Source organism: Wasmannia auropunctata, unplaced genomic scaffold (assembly GCF_000956235.1).
Source record: "Wasmannia auropunctata unplaced genomic scaffold, wasmannia.A_1.0 LD334171.1, whole genome shotgun sequence".
In the NCBI taxonomy this organism is placed as follows: Eukaryota; Metazoa; Arthropoda; class Insecta; order Hymenoptera; family Formicidae; genus Wasmannia; species Wasmannia auropunctata.
The window spans coordinates 76,215-97,288 of NW_012028719.1; the positions used below are offsets into that span (position 1 = coordinate 76,215).

Genomic DNA, 21,074 nt, shown 5'->3' on the forward strand with positions numbered 1-21,074 from the left:
TTAGCGCTCACTCATGAAACAAATATACTAGATGCAGGAAAAATTGATATTATATGTATCAGTTTAGACAGAAGAAATGCATGACCTCGCTTATTGTATACGACAAAAAAAATCGTTTTGATCCCTGCAGTTAGTCAGCTTAATTTGTCACATGCGCGAGTTACACGAACTAACATATCGTCGATCCCGGAGATCGTTTGCGACACTCGTTTTCGCACCACTAATATATAGATCAATACGAACCACGTGTGCGTAAGATTATCTGTCGAATGGATGTCCGCAAATGAAGCTTTTGGTCAATGTGTTCATTTATCGTGCGTCGTGTGTGCGTCGTGAGTGGTGGCTACAATGCGACTTCTGTTGCTATCACCGAAAAACAAATGTCGAGATTAAGCGCAAAAAGCGTGATATCCCGAAGCGGGATATCTCATATTTCGCGACTTGTAATTAATCCCCTCCCCCTCCTTTTTTTAAAGCGTCGTCTACAATGAGACTTAATACTTAAGATTTAAGAAAGTTGACCAATCGCACAATCGATTATTCTTCTTAAATGAGATGAATAATCGATTGGTCAATTTTCTTAAATCTTAAGTCTTAATTAGTCTCCATTGTAGACGTCGCTTAAGATGGATCTAACAATAAGTTGAATCGGCAAACGCGAATGAACCCGCTTCAATAAGAACGGAATAGAAAGTCATTTGTTCGTGCCTGTTCAAGTTTGGGTCCATCTTTAGAGATAATATTATTACGATCTCGATTACACAAGATTTCGATACTTTGTAAGATATCGTTCCTCTCCTTGTTTCGCACGAATCATGCAGTCCAGTCAGGATTGAACGCGGTTGTAATACACAGGGTAATATTAAAAAAAGGCGAAGAGCAAGAGAATCTATTGAATATGCGATATAATTCTATGTGTACTTTGTGTATAGAATTTTGCAGTCGAATCGAAGGAAAGTGCAAGAAATGCCGTAATACAGAATGCGGTTAATAAAGATTGATTGTAACGATTCGAAGATTTAAGGGATAATATTGAAGGGATAATTTGTAACGTCCTTTGCTTTTATCGGTAAGATAAGGCGAATTTATAAATGTACTTCATAAGATCTCGATGTACTTCGATAAGATCGTCGTCGTTTGAATCGGGGATAACGAACGAGAGTATATATATATGCGCTTGTAAAATTTATCTTGCCGTTAGAAACGGGACAGCGGGGAATAACGGTAGACTTTTTTGACGTGCTTACGATGAAGGATGATTAAGGACGCTTTGGTGCTTTCGTCGGCGCTTAAACACGTGCCCGCGGCAACATAGTCAATTGTAATTATCAAACGAGGTCTTTAGGCAAGAGAATCTCTGGCTGCGTGTATGTATGTATATGTATTGACGTTACGATGGAAACGTTATATATGTATAATGTTAAGTGTACCGTTAAGTGTTGAGGCTACAGATGATGTAATATATAAATGTTATTGCGGTTAAATTAACACATGGGACAGTATGACTGATAATAATAATGTAATGCAAACTAAGTGCAGATTGATCTTAATTGATCTTAATTGTCGCATACATTTTAATATCAATAACACCTTACCCGTATATAAAAACACGAAAAATTTGCATCGCGCTTACCACTCGGCTGGCTCGCATCGCTGAAATATGCGTTCGCATCAGAAGTCCATTCGTCCATCCCGCGATTGAATTATTTTGTTTCAAAATTCGGGATCGCGACTACAATTGCAGCGATTGTCCACGAATAATTATTTAAGAAAATCTACAAGAACGGAAAATGAGTAGGGAGAGCTATCGCGTATTTTTTATTCGATTGGATTCAAATTAAAATATTTAATTATAATAACAAGAGTTTTTCAGTAATACATTTACCTATATTCCGTATTTTCGCATACATCGCGTTATCTCCATTTCCTGTTTTAATTGTTTTAAGACGCGTGATCGATGATCGTGGTGAGTATCCGCGATTACAAGGAACTCTGGGATAAAAAAACCAGTAACAAGAGTCAGAGATTATTGTATATATTCGTTTTTCAATTTGATTAAGTTTCAATGCTAAATAACTGTTCAGTAATATACCCTTTTTTACGCGACGCTCCGCACACTTTCGCGTTCGTACGCGGCGTCTCCGCCATTTTGCTTTTTGCCGTTCGACTCGAGGAGAATCGAGGCAATCGAAATCTCGAATCTCGAAGGGCGCCGCGATATCGATAGAACGAGAAAGCTTATCGATCAGTACCGACGACTACCGACGTTGAGGTTAGCCAGGTTAGGTTTCTCGGTCGCGTATGCATAGCGCGCTTCGCGATTTCGCGTCGAAGTCGCTGGGTAGCCTCTCGCTCTCCCGAGACGTGTCTCACGATCGGTGGCCCCGATCGCAAATGACAGGTCGTCCCGACTTAGACTGCCGCTGAACAGGAAACATGGCCGCGAACGCGAAGACGGTACTGCCCGAGGAGAGCGAGCTAACCGTTCAGGAGCTGAACGTCAGCTGGCCGGTGCTGCAAACCGCGTCCGTTTACATCGGCAAGGCCTGCGAATGGTGTAACAATGTGAGTTGCAGCTTCAGACAGCCGGACAATCCCGCTGGTTATCCTACCTGTGTTATCGTGCCTCGAGCCGTCCCCCTTCGAGGGATTACATAATGCCCCGAGTCCCTGCAATAACATTTGACATCCACACGCATCTCATTGAAAATAATAATAATAATATGCCTTTAACTATATAATTAAATAATAAATGGATAAACTCTGATCGTGGGCTATCTTGAAATACCCTGTGGAAATTAATCTTTTAATTAAATCTTGTAAAACTCATAAATATATAAGAATCGTTTCTATCTCATAAGATACATCGAGGACATATGTTCTAAAGGAGTCGCCTTGTAATTACAAGAAATTTATTTCCTCAGGAATTTATGTTGTGCAGACAAGAGGAGCGCGACCCGCGTCGCTGTCTCAACGAAGGGAAAGCCGTCACCTCGTGCGCAATGGACGTTCTTAAAAAGATGAAGAAAAATTGCTTGGAAGATTTTAACGCTTACATGTACTGCCTCGAGAGATCAACGGGAAGTTTAGACTTCACTCCGTACGTTACTTTATGTCCTGTTGCATTAATTCTTCATTCGATACTCAGTATCAATTACAATAGTTACAATCATGGCGATTAACGAATGAATTGGTAATTATCATTAGATCAACGATGAGTAAATAATAATATGACTATGTCATAGATGCCGAAAAACGCAAGCTGCCTTGGACGATTGTGTTCGTAAGAATTTGAATATAGAGCGTCCGCCCTACGGATACTTCTGCGAGGCTAAAGTGCATAACACATCGAGGCCGCGGCCACCGAAAGAAGAGCCCATAGTATTTCCAGACCCAACTCCCGGGCTATCACCTGACGTGCCACGTGAGAAATCGAAATACAGCAATCGCTTTTGGTATAAATCCTAAAAAATCTCTCAACAGACAACGCTATAGTATCTTGGTCGCGCTGTACAGATTATATGATGTTCAAGACTCGGGGACGCATCGGGTAATCTAGACAATTATAGGGAAACGGGCGTGTGTAATTTTCGCAGGACGCTTACTTGAACGCACGTAGAACGTAGAAACGTTCATATGAAAACATAGAATTGTACATGTACTGTGAATATAAAGATATTAACAGCAAACTAAGCGATAATTTGCTTGTTACCTTGTACAAATATAAATACAAAGCGTGTAAAGTATACTTTGGTCATCTCAATTGTACATAACGTTTAATGTCATAAAATCCATAATTATCTATACATATATAAAAATATAACCATGTGAAAAGTAAAAGTCTGTTTAAATTAATAATTTAATGTAAAAGTAAATTAAAATAAAATTAATATAAAGGTAAATTAATCAGTTTAGATTAAGGTGGGACAGACTAATAAGGAATAGAGGGACAGTGAGATGAATAATGTAGATGCAGAGTTCGATTGGGGTTTTTCGAAAAAATTATACACTTCATTTGTCATATACGTCACATGACTTGATAACAAAATTGTTAAAAGCAGCATGAGCAAAAATATATCAACACATTCTCGTTTTGGAAGATACATGATAATTAATCAAGACTATTTTAACGATATTACTACGGCATTTTATGTACACGAGATACGCTCAACATCAGCAGTCATTTAAATATGTTCTAAAAACGATAAACATGTAATCTTTAGAAACGCAAATGTACAATACATGACATATGTATCGTAAATGAATATATATGCATGTAATATTCATTTACACATATAAATCACGTATATATAAACTTATCGAAATATATATATATATATATGCAAGATCTTCCTGCAAGAAAGATCACGTTTAAAACCGATTACACGAGGAATGTAACACCGGCATCTACTTAATCCTATGGAGCATAGCCGTCATACGCTGTGGACATAAATACAGATTTCACCGTCGGTTTCTCGTCGCAACTGTTATATTCACCTAGTCTGTTGAATATCAAAGAAGAAATGCACGCGGAATTCTCCGTGCGATCTACAAGTCTTTGTAGAGTATAATCATGTGTTAGCTCCACGTTATATCGTAACCGCTCCAGTTTGCACTCGGTGCTAAATGCACGCGCCTCCCATTATAAAAAAACGTCACCACACCGCGGTATCCTGATCTCGGCACACCGCTCTGTAACACAGAACTTTGGGATAGTACGATTTAAAATAAATTTACGAAATAATCTTAGCGAAAGAATATATTACCCTAAAATCGTCCATTAAACCAAGCAATTTGGTAGTATTTTTAAACGATTGACGGGTGTAGTATGGTATCCGTACTGGGCCAGGGGCAACAATATTCCCGCTTTTCAATTCCGAATAGCTAACCACTGTCGACTGGTACACTTGGTTGACGAAAGCTATATCGTAATTATCCTGAAAGTGAACGTTTATAAAGTATTAATGATATGTAATTGCCAATGACCGTGCAATCTGACGTTCGCTCCCTTACTTTTAATAAATAGGATAGATTCATCTTGGTGAAAGGCACAAATTGTTCATTCAGCTTGATGTACTTCAGGTGTTTCTCAAAGAATAAGCCGCTGAAAGGAACAGAATAAGTTTTAGTGCCGATTAAATTCACTCAAAATGTTTTGATCGATCTCGAATTGTAACATCCATTTGCGCAGTATTTTTAATGTAAAAATAATATATAAATGAAAAATTAGACAGATATGTAAAAGCAAGTACTTGCTGACTCCGAGTTTGCCGAATGTTCTAGTTCGCGAGATTTCCGGGCGGATGCAAGCTCTGTTCTTACGCTGCTCCGGTTGCCTTATCCAATCGTCCCAGTATCTACGTAAACAGATGTGTTAGAAACGCACGACATTATCGATAATAAATTAAGCTACGATAATGAAATACAAAATTCATGCTTACGATTTCGGCCACTTTGGTGCGAGCTCCAGCCATAAATCGCGCGTGAGCATCCAGCCCAAGCCAGGAAAGAAATCTGTCCTATAAAGTAAATGTGACGCATGTTCGTCCACCAAGCCGGCTTTACCGTTGTCGTTCCACGCTGACACACACCATAGAGAGCTATCATTTACTAACAGAGGGTAAGTTCCCAGGAAGTACTCGTAAAAGTCTGGAGCGACGTCCAAGTCATCTGCGTTAAAAATCGTAAGAAATCTTAATCAAACATCTTAGGTCCCTTAGAGATGTGTCGCATTTGTTATGTAATGTATTTGTGCTTAAAACATTTGTGCATAAAGCACAAATATTTGATTGAACAAATATTTGAGATTTGACTACACTAATCGTACCTTCAACTATAATTGCAGTACTATATCCAAGCTTTAGAAATACTTGATTTAACGCCCATTTGTAGTGTCGCGCGATTTTGAAGTATCCTCTGAATTTCTTTTCCTTAGGTGGTATTTCAATGTCGGACTGATCAGGTTGCTGTCGAGTGTGATCGTAAAGATTGTAATAATTCCGTCACGGAAATACAAATTAAAACGTAATTTTATCGAAAGTGAGAGAAATCAAGAATACTTTCTCTTAAATAACGGACGTAACGACACGGACACAAAATGATTTTTATATGTAGCAATAAGTACCTTTATATGTAACAACTGGTTTCTATATCTTGCTATGACATCAGCAGTTTGTCGATGATCACAGTCTTGCGATACAACTATTGGGAACTGTTCTTTACTAGGTCTTAACTTAATTAACTGGTTTAGACACCGCTCTACTGTAATACGATTACACGAAACGACCAAAATAGCTATTATTGGAGATCCATCGGGAAGCTTTTGCCTCAAAGGAGGAGTACTGCGCATTGCCTCGGTCTGTTGACAGATTGAAAAAATGGAGAACGTGAGACACAGGCTGAGATTAAATAAAGATTTACATTTCATAAACTATACAGTCAACAAAAGTAATTGAAACTGACAAAACAATTGAGTAAAATTGTCATATAGATTAATAACCACTTATATTACCGATGAAACAACATCTTGTGTCGGCCCCTGTTCGTCCTTAGCCTGCTCCCACTTATTTTTGTTTTCGATTTTTTGCAATAATATACTCTTATTCTTATTGACCTCATGTTTCTTATATTTATCTTTCTCCGTGTCATCTACTGGCAATTGGGCAGCGTTTAATCTATCGTATTCTTCTAAAAATGTGACAAGTCATATATTATTACATTTATCTATTCTCTCAAATGTGTAAAGAGTTTGTTAACATAAACTCTTTTTAATTGATCTTACTTTTGAGACGTTTGCTCTCATTGATTCCTTCCAGAAGTTCCTGGTTTATAATTATCTGCTGTTTCACTTGTTTCTCTAATCTGCTGATTTTATTTGATAGCTTATCTTTTTCCTTAAAGACAAGAATACGAATTATTGCAGCCTTAAAAATGTTACAATCTTTTGTTCGAGATCAAGATGTATAATAATGTGATCTAATAATACAAATAATACAAGTAACGTGATCTCTCACCTTATCCTGATCCTTGCCAACTGACTGTTGATCCAGAAATAAAAAGTACGTAGCCACAGCCCATAAGATGAGGGACCCAAAGATGATACTGACTGATCTATTCCGCATGACAAGACCAAGTGTCACCTTAACTGTAACATCGAGAGCGTACACTGCAAAACGCGTGACGAGGGTACGGCGAGGTGAGGCGAGAGCCGCGGTGAACAGAGCGAACGGATACTAACGGGGTTTCCACACGTCGCGGTGCACGTCAGTACATATTTACTACACATGGATTCCTAAACGTGTCGTCCAAATGTCGTTCCTTCTGCGGGGGAAATTGCAACGGCTCTGGTTAGGACGCATTAGTATCCCCTCGGGCGCACTGTCGGTGGCCGTGTATGTGTATGTGTGTGTGAGACGGCGGCGTGTTTTTAAGTACCGAGAGAGGCGTTTTACTTACGGGCGTCGCGATCATATCCCCGGTCCGTAGACCCTCGTAATCGCAAGTCATATGGAAGGGCCGTATCGCTGCGTATCGCTCGTATGAGTCATGGCAAGCGACGTCATTTACACATCGCACGTGGAGACGATGCAACCGGACTGGACTTACTGTCACACGGGGAGGCGAGGGAGTCGAGTTACTTCAACGGCGACGACGACGACGACGGTGCGGCGGTGCGCGAACCGCGCTGAAAGCAGATGTTCTCAGAAGCGGACGGCAGATACGTTTCTCAACGACGACGACGACGACGCATAAGACGGAATCCCGTCCGCCGCGGGACTCGACGAGATTCCACACCGCGGCCGCGGATCACTTACCATTATGACATGGGAAACGACACGCGTGTCCTTTCACACGCGGCGGCGGCCAAATAAAAGCCCTCCGGAGATGCTCGCCCGCGTTGTCCGTCGATCGAGCTAGGTACGCGCGAAGATGATCGCCGCGGCTCGTCCTCCGCGCGACGGAAGGCGAGCCGAGGAAGAAGCAGCTGGAAGATCCTGACGACAGTGACGATCGCGGTGCTCTCACACCACTGGCTGGTCTGGGACACAGCTGTCAGCGTATACGGAGATCCTTACCCTGCGAGCGAGATCATTCGCTGCCCGCCTGCCCTACCGTAGCGGCGGCGTTGTCACAAATTGATGATGACGGTCCGTCGATGATGAGGCGATCGGGGCGATATTGGCGATAATCGCGATTGTGCGTGGCAATCGCGTCAGCATTATTATATTCCATATCATTCGCCACTCTGATTGACCAATTTTCGCTGACGTAATAATTCGTGCACGGACACACGGAACGCGATATGTATCGCAACAGTGAATACACGCGGGACGGAGAGGGGAGTGTAAGATAAGAGAATACAATTATTGATATATTAAAATTGTAATTAATTATTACTAAATTCGTTTCACGATCGGGAGATGTCGAGAAAAATTCTGAAAGAGACGTCGATCAATTATTATAAATATTTCATTCTTCGCCGCGCTCCCGATATAACTTATCGACGGTTATCACGTAACTCGATCACGGAGTTCGAGTTGCCTCCGAGATTCACCATCGAGGGCGCCACGCATTACGTTTTCGTATATCATCGGCGGCCGCCGTCGGCGCGTCGCAGACGCAGGCCTGCGATTCGCGGTGCGTGTTGGTGCGTATCAAGTGCGTGTTGGATGTGCGTCCGCGCGGATCCGTTCGGTCGGCCGTTTTGGCGTCGAACGGTTTCACCGTCTTGAAAAAAAAATACTCCTGGAGTAGAACAGAGTTCCCCGGGGGTGAAAGGGGCAACGAGGAGGGTGAGGAAAGGGGAGGCGCGGCGCATCCCTCGCGAGAGTGCAAAAAGGGGGAAGAGAGAGAGAGAGAGAAAGAGGACGCGTGACGTGCGAGCCTCACGTCCGCTGCGTGATCGGCCACATGACATGAGAGCCGCGCACACCGACAATAATACAACTGCCGGGAGTGCCGGGACGGCGACGGCGACGGCGAGGACGACGGTGACGAGGGAGGGTGCGAGAGCGTGAAACGATGTACTGCACCGCGACGCTCGGGAGATGGTAACGGATATACATATATATATATATATACTCAAGTTCAAGTTCAAGCTTGTCAAAGCCTGGCGTTTACCTCGCTCTCTCCGCGGTAAAACGGCAGCGCGTCCCACCCCTCCACCCAGGAACTGACAGCCTCTTTTATTTTTCTGACAGCTTTTGCAGGAGGGACGCGGTGAGGGCCCTCAGCACCGGCGAGGTATCCACCGCGTTACGGCCGTTTTACTTCACCGTCCACCCCGACCTGTTCGGCCAGTATCCCACGCAGAGGGTAAGGATTGGCTTGAATGCGACAGTCACTCCTCTGGAATGGATGTTGTGCGACACGTTCGAGATAAGATCATATAGACGTCGTCGGGGGTAGCTTCGTAGGCTTGCTCTCCACTTTTTTCTTTTTTCTTTTTTTTTCGTAAAATGTATAAGATAAAACACGGTCGAACACACAAAGAGCGTGTCTACGCTATAGCTTTCTCGAGCATTTAGAAAGCTTTTCGAACTGCATTTGCGCACCGTGGAGAAAGGGACGGACGGGGAGAGATAACGGAGCTGCAAGTAGAGATGCAGTTTTAAAAGGAAAAGAATAATGCGGTGTGTTTGCGCGCGCGCGCGTGTTCGTTACATTTTTATATTTGTTTGCTTTCTCTTGTATACCGCGAATCACGCCTATCTCTCTCTTTCTTCAAGGGCATGCAAGCGGTGCACGTCGCGCGTGCCGCTGTCAAAGCGCCCCACAAAGCAATCCGGGTAGCGCAGCGTATAGTCATCGTGGCGTGATAGCGAGCACGAGCGAATGCGGTGAACGGCATTATTTTTAGACGTGAAAAACTCGCGTTGCCTCGTTCGCACGCGGTGAAATATACTTCAAGTGGGTAGCACCGCGATCTTTGGCCGCGCGCACGTGCGTGCACGTATGTATGTACAAGGCTGTGCAGTGCGCTCGTATGCCGGAATAAATTTTCTGCCGCCGTCGCCGCACAGTCAGATGTTTGCGTCGTTTTATCAATGAGATAATTGTTTGCGCGCAAGCAGGGCCGCATTGAGACTATCACGAAACGTATATGTACGGTCGGAAACGTGTAATGTGTGCCAGCCTTTTTCAGATTCGCTCGTCCGAGAAAGGAACGTAGAACAATCGCGGAGCGGACCGCAATTAAGAGAAGCGAAGCGGAACGTTTCTTCCTCTCTTTTTTTTTTCTCCCGAGAAGCTCGTTTTCTTGATTTGATATTTATTCAAGTATGTAGAAAAGGGGCTCGTTGATATTTAATTGTCGCGTGACATTTGCTTATCGGGAGAGAACGGATTGAATTGAGAACGAAATTATAACAGGATATCGTTTTTTTTCGATGTTGTAAAAAATGGAGTAATTAATCACAGTATTAAACGCGGCCCTGCGCCGCCGTGTGTTTGATTGATGCTTATGTTGATTATTACTTGATGAAGGTGTGCATGTAAATATTTTTAAGCGTGACAATTTAATTCAGGAAGAATCATATTAACCGCGAGAAGAGATGGAAAATACAAAAGAGCGTTGTGTATTACCGTTTCATTAAATACGAGACGAGAAGACAATGGAGTTTGTAGAGTTTTGATATAAAAGAATCGCGAAAATTCTGAAAACACGAATAATTATTATAATTCTTTTTTTAATTAGTTTTCCTCTTTACACGGAATATTCCTGACATTAAACTAAATTTTATCAACATTCTATTCTTGGACTGATTGTGAGATAAATAAGTATATGCATGAATAAATGCTTTCTTTTCGAGAATTGCAATCTTTTACTATGAAGTATAAGTATGGGTTAATAGAAACACGATTATTTCTCTCGTACACTGTTTCTCGAAGATAACTGATAAAGCCAATAAAAAGCTGATAACAATTATTTACTAAGGGAGATAAGAAGATTGATCAAAATCCACTCCTAGTAAAACTAGAAATAACATATGCATTTGAGGGATCATACGCTTATATTTGAAAATCAACGTTGCACATTCTATCGTCTATCGTTCTATCGTCTATTATTCTTATTATCGTTATTCTTATTCTTGGTATTTATTTGTGAGCAGTTATATATTCATTATCATATTACAATATCGGATAATGTTCGCATTTGCGGAAGATAGTTTGGCCAAACATTTTATGAACACTTTGCACAAATATATTATTTTCTTAGTTTTGCTTTGGATTGAGAGAGACACGGAAGCATTTTATATCTTTTCATAGTCATCTTTCATGAGCGAGGCCATGCTACATTATATAATCGTCTTTAATCAATGCAAATAATCTATTCGATTACTTGTCTATTATCTGTGTATTATTAACAATAATTTACTATTTACAGACGGTGAATGAAAACTCCCTGAAGCAATTAAGTTCAATCCTAGAAACACTGCAACAGAAGCAACCTATACGGCCGACCATTTTGCCCTTTTATCTGCGCTCGAAAGACGAGAAGGACGTGAAGGCCGGCAAATTCACGCTTGTCAAAATACAGTTGAAGGAGAAGGATCTGAGACAAGCGATACTTTCCATTTTGAAAACATGCGATCTACCCACGACGTTTGTCGACAAAATCGAGGAGCAGAAGCCGCCTGCAGTCGCGAAGCACAAGTCCAGATTTTGGCAGCGCGCGTATTCCGGAGAAAGGATGGACTTCTCGGAATTGGAGGACGATCCTATTTACGCGTCGATCATTATGAAACGCAAGATTAACGCAGAGCCAGATACGCTGAAGTAAATATAACATTATTGTGATATGCCTTAAAATATCAAGTATCGCTGTTACATTCCTACATGTGTTTCCGTTTAGAGCGTATCTCGACAAGCACATCAATGAGGTACACGTTAAATTGGAGGCATGTCGACCAGTGAGAGAGGAGGTGGAGAAGCTGGAGAGAGTACTGTGCAGCGAGCTGGGTCTGAAGGATATTATATGGGACTGCGGATGGAATATCGCCCATTACCGCGGCTGTTTGTTGGCCTTTCAAGCATTAGCCGAGCATCATCCGGAGTCGATGGAGGTGCTGAGGAATCGCACCCTCGTGTTTGCAAACGACACTGGCATCAGTTTGGAAGGCAACGTTATGCTAAATTCCGGGGAAGTCAGGCACAATTGGCTCGACGTAAGTTGAAAATGGATCAATTATCTCGTGATTATCGATGCTGCCAAAGTATTAAATACTCATGTACTCATGTGACTCGTTTTTCTTTTTTTTTTTTTTACAGCTGATAAAGAATGTAAGAAAACACGATGCTGTATTGTTGAAATTGCCGGCGTTTGAGAAGGCAGTGTCCCAAGTGCTCCTCGACATTAAAGTCGGTCGACGGTGCGTAATACATCATATTATTTGAGTTATGGTAAGGCTCAGGGTGCTCTATATGTGCAGGAAATTCATGCCTAAGGTAATGGTCGGCCAGTATGAGCAACAGCTGCGACAGCTCACGACTACGCTCTCCGATTACCGTGGCAAGCGAAAGTATCCGAGTTCTTGGCCGGCCAGTCTGTCGGCTTACGAAATTGTCATCGAAGCGTTAGTATCGCTGTATAAATAATCATTGACGATTTTAAATCTTATATAAATATTACGTAAATCCTATATAAATAAACTTTCCTATATAATCCTATATAAATAGACCTAACTCATAGTCGGATTTTAAAATCTCGTGCCAATGGCTCAACCGGTTTTTCTGCATCTTATAGCGAAGCAGGTCCCTTAATGTTGTCGCCGACCGGACAGTTCATCGTGCCATCGTCTTGTCCAAGCTTCCTCTTGGTGAATTTTATTACGGAGAACCTGGAGGAGGCCACGAAAAGACTATATCACTATAATAAGTAAGACATCTCAGATTATAGTTTTCAATTGAAAACTATATCAGTATAAATGTTAGATTATTACTAATTCAGTGCGCACTTGTAGCATAAAGCACGTGGAGCGAGAGCTTCATCGTAAGACCATCAAGGAACTGGGTTTGGCTGCTCTTAACAAGGACGACAGCATCACGCCGGATCTGATGATACAGTGCTGCGAACGGCTGCTTCTGCACAAGAAGGATCTAGCGCCGTCGCTCGAGGGCGTCATGCTCTGGGTTACTCATTACTACTCCGTCATGAGCGACGGCGTTCTTTGTGTGCCATGGGATTGGAGGTTCTAATCTTTCGATACGAAATGACGAAATATTGTTAACGTATTGATTGCTGTCAAGCCACTAGCGTGTAAGCGTAACCGCCAATAATCACGACAATGCAAATAACATTTTACAAGTCTCGAGATTTGCAGAATACGGACGATAGTAGCGGAGAATAGATGATTATCGCGTAAGATAAAACTATTAGACTACATTATAAGTACTCATACTCTGTTGAAATAGTGTATCATGTGTCGCACAGTTTGAATATTAATTTGCCGAAAAAAAAATTTGTATCGCCTGCGTTAATGTCGTTTCTAACTTTGCGAGAACAGCCAAAGATAGATTCCCCTGGAAACGGTTGTTCCAATATGTGATTTTTGTAAAAAAAAAAAAAGGATAAAGCAATCGGACAGACAAATGTGAATAGGACTATTGTAGATTCTTATTAAAATGATTACTAGTCTCGCGTCGCAAGTCTTAATTAGTTAATTAAGAGATTTGGTGCCACGTGCTGTAAACATTTGTAGACATATATATATATTTTTTTAATTCGACTCAATTGTAAATGGGCAGTCCTACTATTATGTCCAATCGAGGGTGAAATTAAATCCTATTTCGCAATAATTGACATTTATACACTTCTGAATATATGGGATATACATTTGATCTCCTTTATTCTTAAGATCATCGAAATCGAAATCGTTTTCTCTACTCCAAAATTTCCTCTTCTTGCTTCACTTCTTATAGTCTATGGGTGCTTATTATCAATTCAGTGACACATTGGTCGGCACAAGTATCGTTTTGTCTTTACTACTCACTAAATGTTAAGAAGGATGGAATGACGTTTGTGTCGCTAAATGAAAAGCACCCTATACACAGAGCACTCGAGTAAAAAATTATTTTTATCTACTTTGATAAGATATATGTCGTGTAAAAATAAAGTCATTAAAGAGAAGAACTTCGATCGAACTCGGATTACTTCGATCTGCAAAAGAATTCACAGCAAAATCGTGCGATTCTGTCGAGCACGCCGAGGAAACTCGGAAGAACGTTCACGCGAACAAATTCGGATTCGCGCGCCGCGAAGCCAGTGATGCGGAAATAACTGTATAATTTGTCGCAGGGACTTTCGCGGGCGGGACGGTCGTTCGCGCGCGAAGCCCGAAGGCAGTCGCGCGATCGTCGGCCGTTCCCGGCGGTTCCCGCGCAAACGAGCGGCCGCCGCCAAAATATCTGACTGTGCATGCGCGGCGCGCGACCGTTGTGGTTGCGCGGGCCGCTGGCTTCATTCGGCTCTCGGCGTTCAGCGCGTCCGCTGCGGTTCAGTGTTGGCGTGTCGGCGCGATCTCGTTGGCGCAGATCTTTCCCATCTACCTCGCGCTCAAGTCGCACTCTTCACCCCGTTCCTCTCAAAAGCACACGGTGCTCGACTTTTAGACAATGTCCGGACGAGGCAAAGGAGGTGAGTAAAAAGGAAGGAAAGGAGAGAAAAGAAGGAAGTAGCCGGGAAGAGGGGACACGTCTCACGTCGCCGGGCGATGGCGACGGTGACGACGACTGCGACACTCCTCGCGCGTGTCTTACATTCCAGGTAAGACCAAAGGAAAGGCGAAGACCCGCAGCAGCAGGGCCGGGCTGCAGTTCCCCGTGGGTAGGATCCACCGTCTCCTGAGGAAAGGCAATTACGCCGAGCGCGTCGGCGCCGGTGCGCCGGTCTACCTCGCCGCCGTGATGGAATATCTAGCCGCCGAAGTGCTGGAGTTGGCAGGAAACGCCGCCAGGGACAACAAAAAGACCAGGCAAGCCCTTCCTCAATTGTCCCGGCTGCTCGTTCTCCGCCCGGTCTGTCTCTCCTCTCTTTCTGTCCCTTTCTCTCTCTCACGCGCGCGCGCTTTCTCTCGCTCCGTCTCTCTCGCTGTCGCTGCGACTTCCTGTTTCTATCTCGTGTCTGCGTGTCGCTCGGTTTCCTTCGCACCCTCGGCTACAGGCGTAGTACGGAGGGAATATATAGATCCCCGCCCCGCGTTGACCGACTTGTTTTTAAGGAAATTATTTCTCGATTTCTCCCCCGCGTCGGAATGCGCCTCGTGCAACGCGACGTTGCGCCTCGTTCGTTCGTTTGTTTCAAAGAAATCTGTGTCGCATTTCATAATTTCTTGTTTTCTTGTTACAGCTTCGCTTTTGAATTTTTGCAAATTGTAATTGTCGAACGTTGTGTATGTTTTGCATTTTAACCTTGGCACAATACGGATTGTGTGATTTAGCTTATTCGAATAAACATTATAAATTAATAGATTGTTTTCCTCGTTGTCATGAAAACAAAGAGTAATTTTTAGATGCCGATAGCTAACACAAATATTAATCCCAACTTGCGACCTCGTAATATTTGCTACTGGGTTTTTATTTTATTTTATTTAATATCCTGTTCAAATTGTATAAATCCCCGTCTTTCACAGGATAATCCCTCGCCACTTGCAACTTGCCATCCGGAATGACGAGGAGCTGAACAAATTGTTGTCCGGAGTGACCATCGCTCAAGGTGGAGTACTGCCCAACATCCAAGCAGTCTTGCTGCCAAAGAAGACCGGCACCGGCGGCTCCGGCAAGGGCGACAAGGCGTCGCAAGAATATTAGAATTTATATTACACGTTTATAACTTTAATCGTACTCTAGAGACATGCCTTTTTTTTTCGTAAAAAGAAAAAGGAACGAGCGTCCCTCAATAAATCTGTGCGACAGGATTTACGTGATTTCTGATGATAAAAACTATGGAGATCGATAACGGACGTTTATACTGTCACTTTGATTTCCTTGTTACTCCATCATTTTCAAGTCTGCGAACGTTCTTTTTTCTCTTTCATTCTTTTTTTAAATTGACAACCACCTGCAAGCAAATCTTTTTGGAGTTAGATGACCACTACTTCGATTTATATTGCTAGATCCTGTCCTGGACACCGTTGAAAGTATAATTACCGTCTTGAAGTGTATTTAATAATTACGTTTTGGTTGAATATTACAGTGTTGAACGTGGTAATTCTAAATTCCTGTTTTAATTGTTTGATTATGCTGTGACGATTAATCAGTTAATTCTTGTGTGATGTATATTTATGATACAATTATGTTATTTAAATGCTTTCGTTTACAATGATATACATTTTCCTCGCACACACATTTCTCTTTTATTCTCTCTTTTTTTTACCTTTACTAGTTGGTTCAGTCTCTGTCATGTCCTATTGTATTAACAGTGACGATTTTAAAGATATATTAATGCTCGAATGTTTTTGTTGACTGTAATATTTAATGCAAAAATAAATAGCATTGCGTCCCTACGTGAAAGTTCAATTCGCAGGTGTGTACAATCCTCTTTTTGAACATACAAAAGTAAAACTTCGTGTTACAGAAAGACGTTGAGCTTTCGACGTTGCGCATTCCATTTGTTGTGAAACCATCTTTTGTACACATTTTTTATAATATATTAATAGTAGTAAATGAGTAGACCGAATGTGTTCATTGCGATTTTATTGTCTGCCATTATTAGTAAAAAAAAAAAAATGCGACTGCGTCGTATTTTATTATCACTTGGGAAATGTTGAACAATCCCGCCTCCGGATCCCGAATTCGAAATCGATGCCCGCTGAGCCTGTCGCCATCTCGCAGGCGCTCCGAGCGAGCCTCGGGCCTGCGTCGGGTGCGTTAGTAGCGCGTCGATTCGACGTGACATTTAACTTTTGAACGACGGTTTCCCTCGGGCAGAACGACTTTTTTACGGTGGTACATTCGCCGAGCGTGGCAGCGAGCAGCGCAAAATGTCGTCGGGCGTGATAGACATCCTCGTGGACATGGGTTTCAGCATGTCCAAGGCGTAAGTTCGTAGATAAACGTCGCACCGTGTCGCGGGCCTAACCTAACGGATCTCGACGGTTCTGTTGCAGGGAGAAGGCCCTGGCGATCACCGGTAACAAAGGCGTGGAGCCGGCGATGGAATGGTACGGGGGAGAGACGTCTCGCCGCTACGACCCACCCGGTCGCGTTCCTGGCGCTATCGATTTTTCGTCTTAATTGCAGGTTGCTGGCCCACTCGGACGAGGCGGAACTGGAGCCCGCCGTGGGCGAGAGCGCTCCGCAGATGCCTGTCACAGAGGACAACGTCGCTGGTGCCAGCAGTCAACCGGTGTCCACGACCGACTCGGCCAAGTCTATGAAGTGCGACGTGTATGTTGAATTGCAAGGATAAGATAGTTCTAAATGTGTCGAGTATTCGTGGGACGGATCACTGGACGTTTCGCTGGAGTACTTACATGTTTTTCTTTTTTCCAAAATTCCTGCCATTGCAGATGCGGAAAACTCTTCAACTCCAACCTGGAAGTTGAGTACCACGCCACAAAGTCCGGGCACGACAGATTTTCCGAGAGCACAGAGGAGAAGAAGCCACTCAGCGAAGAGGAGAAGCGGGAGCAGCTGAAGATGCTGGAGGAGAAGCTGAGGCAGAAGAGGAAAGAGAGGGAGGAGCAGGAAAAGAAGGATGCGTTCGAAAGGGAGAAGAATAGGATACGATCGGGAAAGGAGATGTCCGAAGCCAGGAAAAAGTGAGGGACCAAGTAAACGAGATCGATAATAGAGTGAGAAAGAGCGAGAGTGCGCAGATATGTATATATATATTTTTTTTGTTTACGCGTGTGGCAGGTTGGAAGAGCTGGAGATGCAGAAGCTCCTGGAGCAAAGAAAACGGGAGAAGGCGGAGGAGAAGGAGGCGAGGCAGAGAGTACGGGCGCAAATCGAGGCCGATAAAGCAGCGAGACGAGCTAAGGCGGCCGCCGAGAGCAATCAGCCGGTTAATCCGCCTGCGGCCTCGTTACCCGCGATACCTTCGTCCGCGTCTGCGCATCACAGGAAGGACTATACCGAAACCAGGCTTCAGGTATTCGACACGAAATACGTACGAAATACGAAGAGTATGATGGACCTCCATGTGTTCTTCAAACGATAACATTTCAGCTTAGGCTCACCAATGGACAAACCTTGACCCAAAGCTTTGGAAGCAAGGAACAATTATCTGCGGTGAGACTGTTTATTGAAATGAATAGGACAGACGGTAATGGTCCTTTCCAGTTGATGACCACGTTTCCCAAGAAAGTGTTTACGGACGAGGATTACGATACACCATTGGACGTGTTAGGTATGCTGTACATTGATCATTTATTTTTATATACATTGTCATATATACATGGTGCGTCCCACAAAAGCAATGAGATTAATTTTGGAAAAATCGTTTTATTGAAAATACACTTGGTATTTTTCAAATTAGAATCCTTTTTTCCAGAACGATTTTTTCAGAATTTGTCTCATTACTTTTGGAACCATATATACATATAACTTGTGATAATTTCTATTATCGTTTATTATTGGTAAACAAGTGCAATTCTATCAATTAATTGTACAATTTTATCGATTGTAACGTGATAAAATTATTTAACATATTTAGGATATAAAGACTTTTCCCGAAGATGGCACAACGTATGTTCCTGTTTCATTTGCAGGCCTAGTACCCTCGGCAGTCGTGATCGTTCAGAAGAAGGTGGAATGATGTAGCCAGTAACGCCCTAATTTGTAAGCAAAAATACTAATGTATATTATCATACAGATTAATTATAAGATATTCACTCTAATATAATGATATTCTTTATTAACGGTTATGAAACTCGTGTATATATGATACACATATACGAATTTCTTTTTGATTTCTGAAATCGATTTCAGAAGTCTGTTTTTTCTCAACGAAGAATATTTATTGCATTTAAAGAAATAATATTGCGATTAAAAATTTAAATAATGAAAAGTTTGGAGATTTTTACATTATTAATACTTATAATATTTAACTTCTTTGTTTCTTTTTCGCGTTTCTTTGAGCCGTACTTAGAGACATTAAACTAGAAATTATGATAACGTCTCGATCTGAACTATATTTTTTTATCGCGATTAATTATTTTGAAATGGATCCGTATGTCGTATATGTCGCTGCATTGATAGAAGATATGACACAAGTAAAAAAATAACTATTTTAAGATAACGAAAGAAATTTATCGAAAGGCTCGATCTTAAAGTCTTTAAAATGCTAATTTTTTACTCGTATCCCTTTTGTCGTATCAACGTAACGATGTGATACGATACTATTTAGTTTCATTTAGTTTTAACACATATGCATATACATAATGATTTTAATACTAACGTTATATCTGTGTCGCGTAATAAGTTGGTACGCGACTAGGATATATTATTGGTTTGGATTTATCACAGTTTGTAGGGAAATTGTATATGCCATCACAGTCTACCAATTGTAACGTCTTGTCAAAACAAATCCTTATCTCGATCACATATGATTCGTTCTTTTTCTGAAAACAAAAAAAAAGGTAAAGTTAATAGATTAGATTAAATACATTTGTAGTAAAAATTATAATATTTATTTATTTTTTTTTATATCTACGGCTTTCTTTTTTATTCGAAAAAAAGGATTTAACTGACATTTATCTATATTGAAATAATTTTTCAACTTACCCCGTTAACGCACATTATTTGTGCCCTTTTATTTAATACCTTTTGAATTCCCATGAATATATCTTGTACCATATATTTATTGCCTGGCAAAATATTTGCTTTTGAAAGCACGTCAATCATATTGTACTTATCGATTAATTTTAGACCTTCTTGGAAGTATTTAAATTCAGTGTTTAAAGCATTTATTTCGATTGCACAAGTGCCATGTTTATTCCACTCGTGTCTCCAGAACGAATAGGGTTTAGATCCTTTATGAATATCGATCCAGTTTTCTTTTAAATTACTTTCTATGGGCGCTATAGCGCTTGGATTAAATGGTAACGCGCTGTTACAAAACTGCGGGCCTATCGTGTTGTATTTCGTGGGCCAAATTCCGTGGATAGTCCACTCGTCGCGTTTAGGTAACGAGCAACTGTGCGTATCGTTTGGCCGCGACTTGTTTTCCCATACGAAACAAGCTGTCAACGGCCATGTCTGAGTAAATATCAGGACATCAAATTCATTAGACGTTTGTTTTCTTGTCGGGAACCTGTTATTGAAGTTATTTCTTCTTGAGGACCAATCTAAGCTGAATGAAACAAAAATCGTACTCTTTAAATTACAATTTACACCATTCGTAGAATGCCATTTGAATCGTTAGAATTATATTTAGCAATTGAAAGTCATCTGTGTTAATTTAGATCTTGTGCGTTAGAAAAATTTAATGGATCAATTGAAACGTTCACGTGATCTCTTGATTGAGATAAAGAATACAGCCAAAGATTAGAGCTTATCTCGTGTGATTTAATTAATTAAAGTAATTAAAAATTACACACATGTGTACTGATTTAATTAATTAAAATAATTAAAAATTACACATATGTGCGTTGTATTCATAAAGAAAAACGGTAATATTGGTCGGTAGAATTTTCCTTTAAAGGAGCGAGTAAAGAGTGAATAATGCTTGTTGACATCTGCGTGTACACGTGTACAGGTGTGCCAACGCTAATATTTTATCTTCGATTATCAGCGTGTTGATGAAAGAAATTATATAATATTTACACACAATATTTCGAACAACTCATTTCGATTGTCTTCATCACGGATATACATTATTTTACTCACCCATACGTGACGCATAGTAGATAAAGTAAGACAATACACGACGCTATGCTATACTTGCACATCCTGCAGAGTAGCGAGAAACCGTTCCATGCGAAGAGAGAGAGTGGAGACTGACCCGAGGGAACAACGGAATTAAAGGCACTTAATGCTCCCACTACCATTTTCAGCAGCTACCACCACCATCCTGACCGTTCTTTACAATATCTGTTCGCAGCAGATGGTATTTTCTACCTGTTCTTGCTGGT

General features: G+C 41.6%; 6 protein-coding genes across 11 annotated transcripts; 4 read left to right on the forward strand and 2 right to left on the reverse strand.

Annotated features, from left to right (window-relative positions):
* Positions 1 to 2,270: 2,270 nt before the first annotated feature.
* LOC105459664 (NADH dehydrogenase [ubiquinone] 1 alpha subcomplex subunit 8) lies at positions 2,271 to 3,689 on the forward strand. The gene is made up of 3 exons (XM_011705866.1): positions 2,271 to 2,565; positions 2,925 to 3,100; positions 3,246 to 3,689. Exons 1-3 carry the CDS (start codon positions 2,437 to 2,439, stop codon positions 3,466 to 3,468), a joined length of 528 nt encoding a protein of 175 aa, XP_011704168.1. The 5' UTR covers positions 2,271 to 2,436; the 3' UTR covers positions 3,469 to 3,689.
* Positions 3,690 to 3,983: 294 nt separating this feature from the next.
* On the reverse strand, positions 3,984 to 8,489 carry LOC105459665 (alpha-1,3-mannosyl-glycoprotein 2-beta-N-acetylglucosaminyltransferase). 4 transcript variants are annotated; one of them, XM_011705868.1, is made up of 13 exons: positions 7,815 to 8,489; positions 7,456 to 7,684; positions 7,238 to 7,320; positions 7,014 to 7,144; positions 6,782 to 6,893; positions 6,512 to 6,687; positions 6,125 to 6,358; positions 5,828 to 5,966; positions 5,442 to 5,670; positions 5,253 to 5,357; positions 5,014 to 5,104; positions 4,767 to 4,937; positions 3,984 to 4,692 (listed from the first exon to the last, which is right to left on the reverse strand). In XM_011705868.1, the coding sequence occupies exons 4-13, from the start codon at positions 7,119 to 7,121 to the stop codon at positions 4,579 to 4,581; spliced, it is 1,479 nt and encodes a 492-aa protein (XP_011704170.1). In that variant the 5' UTR covers positions 7,122 to 7,144; positions 7,238 to 7,320; positions 7,456 to 7,684; positions 7,815 to 8,489; the 3' UTR covers positions 3,984 to 4,578. The 4 variants fall into 4 exon arrangements, with proteins under 4 accessions (XP_011704170.1, XP_011704171.1, XP_011704172.1 ...); XM_011705869.1 differs by having other exon boundaries at positions 7,014 to 7,165; XM_011705870.1 differs by lacking the exon at positions 7,238 to 7,320.
* A 104-nt stretch (positions 8,490 to 8,593) lies between these two features.
* Positions 8,594 to 13,839, forward strand: LOC105459666 (T-cell activation inhibitor, mitochondrial). 3 transcript variants are annotated; one of them, XM_011705872.1, is made up of 8 exons: positions 8,594 to 9,050; positions 9,201 to 9,315; positions 11,387 to 11,778; positions 11,855 to 12,167; positions 12,271 to 12,371; positions 12,414 to 12,575; positions 12,746 to 12,877; positions 12,963 to 13,839. In XM_011705872.1, the coding sequence occupies exons 1-8, from the start codon at positions 9,022 to 9,024 to the stop codon at positions 13,195 to 13,197; spliced, it is 1,479 nt and encodes a 492-aa protein (XP_011704174.1). In that variant the 5' UTR covers positions 8,594 to 9,021; the 3' UTR covers positions 13,198 to 13,839. The 3 variants fall into 3 exon arrangements, with proteins under 3 accessions (XP_011704174.1, XP_011704175.1, XP_011704176.1); XM_011705873.1 differs by having other exon boundaries at positions 12,432 to 12,575; XM_011705874.1 differs by lacking the exon at positions 12,414 to 12,575.
* Positions 13,840 to 14,413: 574 nt separating this feature from the next.
* Positions 14,414 to 16,668, forward strand: LOC105459667 (histone H2A-like). The gene is made up of 3 exons (XM_011705875.1): positions 14,414 to 14,635; positions 14,765 to 14,972; positions 15,630 to 16,668. Exons 1-3 carry the CDS (start codon positions 14,614 to 14,616, stop codon positions 15,805 to 15,807), a joined length of 408 nt encoding a protein of 135 aa, XP_011704177.1. The 5' UTR covers positions 14,414 to 14,613; the 3' UTR covers positions 15,808 to 16,668.
* Positions 16,669 to 16,738: 70 nt separating this feature from the next.
* On the forward strand, positions 16,739 to 19,009 carry LOC105459669 (UBX domain-containing protein 1). The gene is made up of 7 exons (XM_011705878.1): positions 16,739 to 17,035; positions 17,106 to 17,159; positions 17,239 to 17,385; positions 17,508 to 17,759; positions 17,857 to 18,091; positions 18,169 to 18,349; positions 18,711 to 19,009. The coding sequence occupies exons 1-7, from the start codon at positions 16,980 to 16,982 to the stop codon at positions 18,755 to 18,757; spliced, it is 972 nt and encodes a 323-aa protein (XP_011704180.1). The 5' UTR covers positions 16,739 to 16,979; the 3' UTR covers positions 18,758 to 19,009.
* Positions 18,351 to 20,970, reverse strand: LOC105459668 (ribonuclease Oy). Its single transcript, XM_011705876.1, has 4 exons — positions 20,830 to 20,970; positions 19,726 to 20,293; positions 19,400 to 19,562; positions 18,351 to 18,773 (listed from the first exon to the last, which is right to left on the reverse strand). Exons 1-3 carry the CDS (start codon positions 20,889 to 20,891, stop codon positions 19,401 to 19,403), a joined length of 792 nt encoding a protein of 263 aa, XP_011704178.1. The 5' UTR covers positions 20,892 to 20,970; the 3' UTR covers positions 18,351 to 18,773; position 19,400.
* Positions 20,971 to 21,074: the final 104 nt, after the last annotated feature.

Bases quoted from the DNA above. Each gene is read 5' to 3' on its own strand.
- LOC105459664 (XM_011705866.1), top strand. From the start codon at position 2,437: ATGGCCGCGAACGCGAAGACGGTACTGCCCGAGGAGAGCGAGCTAACC. The intron at 2,566-2,924 runs GTGAGTTGCAGC...TTATTTCCTCAG, and splicing joins CCTGCGAATGGTGTAACAAT to GAATTTATGTTGTGCAGACA. The intron at 3,101-3,245 runs GTACGTTACTTT...ACTATGTCATAG, and splicing joins GGAAGTTTAGACTTCACTCC to ATGCCGAAAAACGCAAGCTG.
- LOC105459665 (XM_011705871.1), bottom strand. From the start codon at position 7,121: ATGCGGAATAGATCAGTCAGTATCATCTTTGGGTCCCTCATCTTATGG. The intron at 6,894-7,013 runs GTGAGAGATCAC...CTTGTCTTTAAG, and splicing joins TTGGCAAGGATCAGGATAAG to GAAAAAGATAAGCTATCAAA. The intron at 6,688-6,781 runs GTAAGATCAATT...TCACATTTTTAG, and splicing joins TGAGAGCAAACGTCTCAAAA to AAGAATACGATAGATTAAAC.
- LOC105459666 (XM_011705872.1), top strand. From the start codon at position 9,022: ATGTACTGCACCGCGACGCTCGGGAGATG. The intron at 9,316-11,386 runs GTAAGGATTGGC...TACTATTTACAG, and splicing joins GCCAGTATCCCACGCAGAGG to ACGGTGAATGAAAACTCCCT. The intron at 12,878-12,962 runs GTAAGACATCTC...GCGCACTTGTAG, and splicing joins AGACTATATCACTATAATAA to CATAAAGCACGTGGAGCGAG.
- LOC105459667 (XM_011705875.1), top strand. From the start codon at position 14,614: ATGTCCGGACGAGGCAAAGGAG. The intron at 14,636-14,764 runs GTGAGTAAAAAG...CTTACATTCCAG, and splicing joins GTCCGGACGAGGCAAAGGAG to GTAAGACCAAAGGAAAGGCG. The intron at 14,973-15,629 runs GCAAGCCCTTCC...CGTCTTTCACAG, and splicing joins AGGGACAACAAAAAGACCAG to GATAATCCCTCGCCACTTGC.
- LOC105459669 (XM_011705878.1), top strand. From the start codon at position 16,980: ATGTCGTCGGGCGTGATAGACATCCTCGTGGACATGGGTTTCAGCATG. The intron at 17,760-17,856 runs GTGAGGGACCAA...CGCGTGTGGCAG, and splicing joins ATGTCCGAAGCCAGGAAAAA to GTTGGAAGAGCTGGAGATGC. The intron at 18,092-18,168 runs GTATTCGACACG...ATAACATTTCAG, and splicing joins ATACCGAAACCAGGCTTCAG to CTTAGGCTCACCAATGGACA.
- LOC105459668 (XM_011705876.1), bottom strand. From the start codon at position 20,891: ATGTGCAAGTATAGCATAGCGTCGTGTATTGTCTTACTTTATCTACTA. The intron at 20,294-20,829 runs GTGAGTAAAATA...TGTTTCATTCAG, and splicing joins CTACTATGCGTCACGTATGG to CTTAGATTGGTCCTCAAGAA. The intron at 19,563-19,725 runs GTAAGTTGAAAA...TTTTGTTTTCAG, and splicing joins AAATAATGTGCGTTAACGGG to AAAAAGAACGAATCATATGT.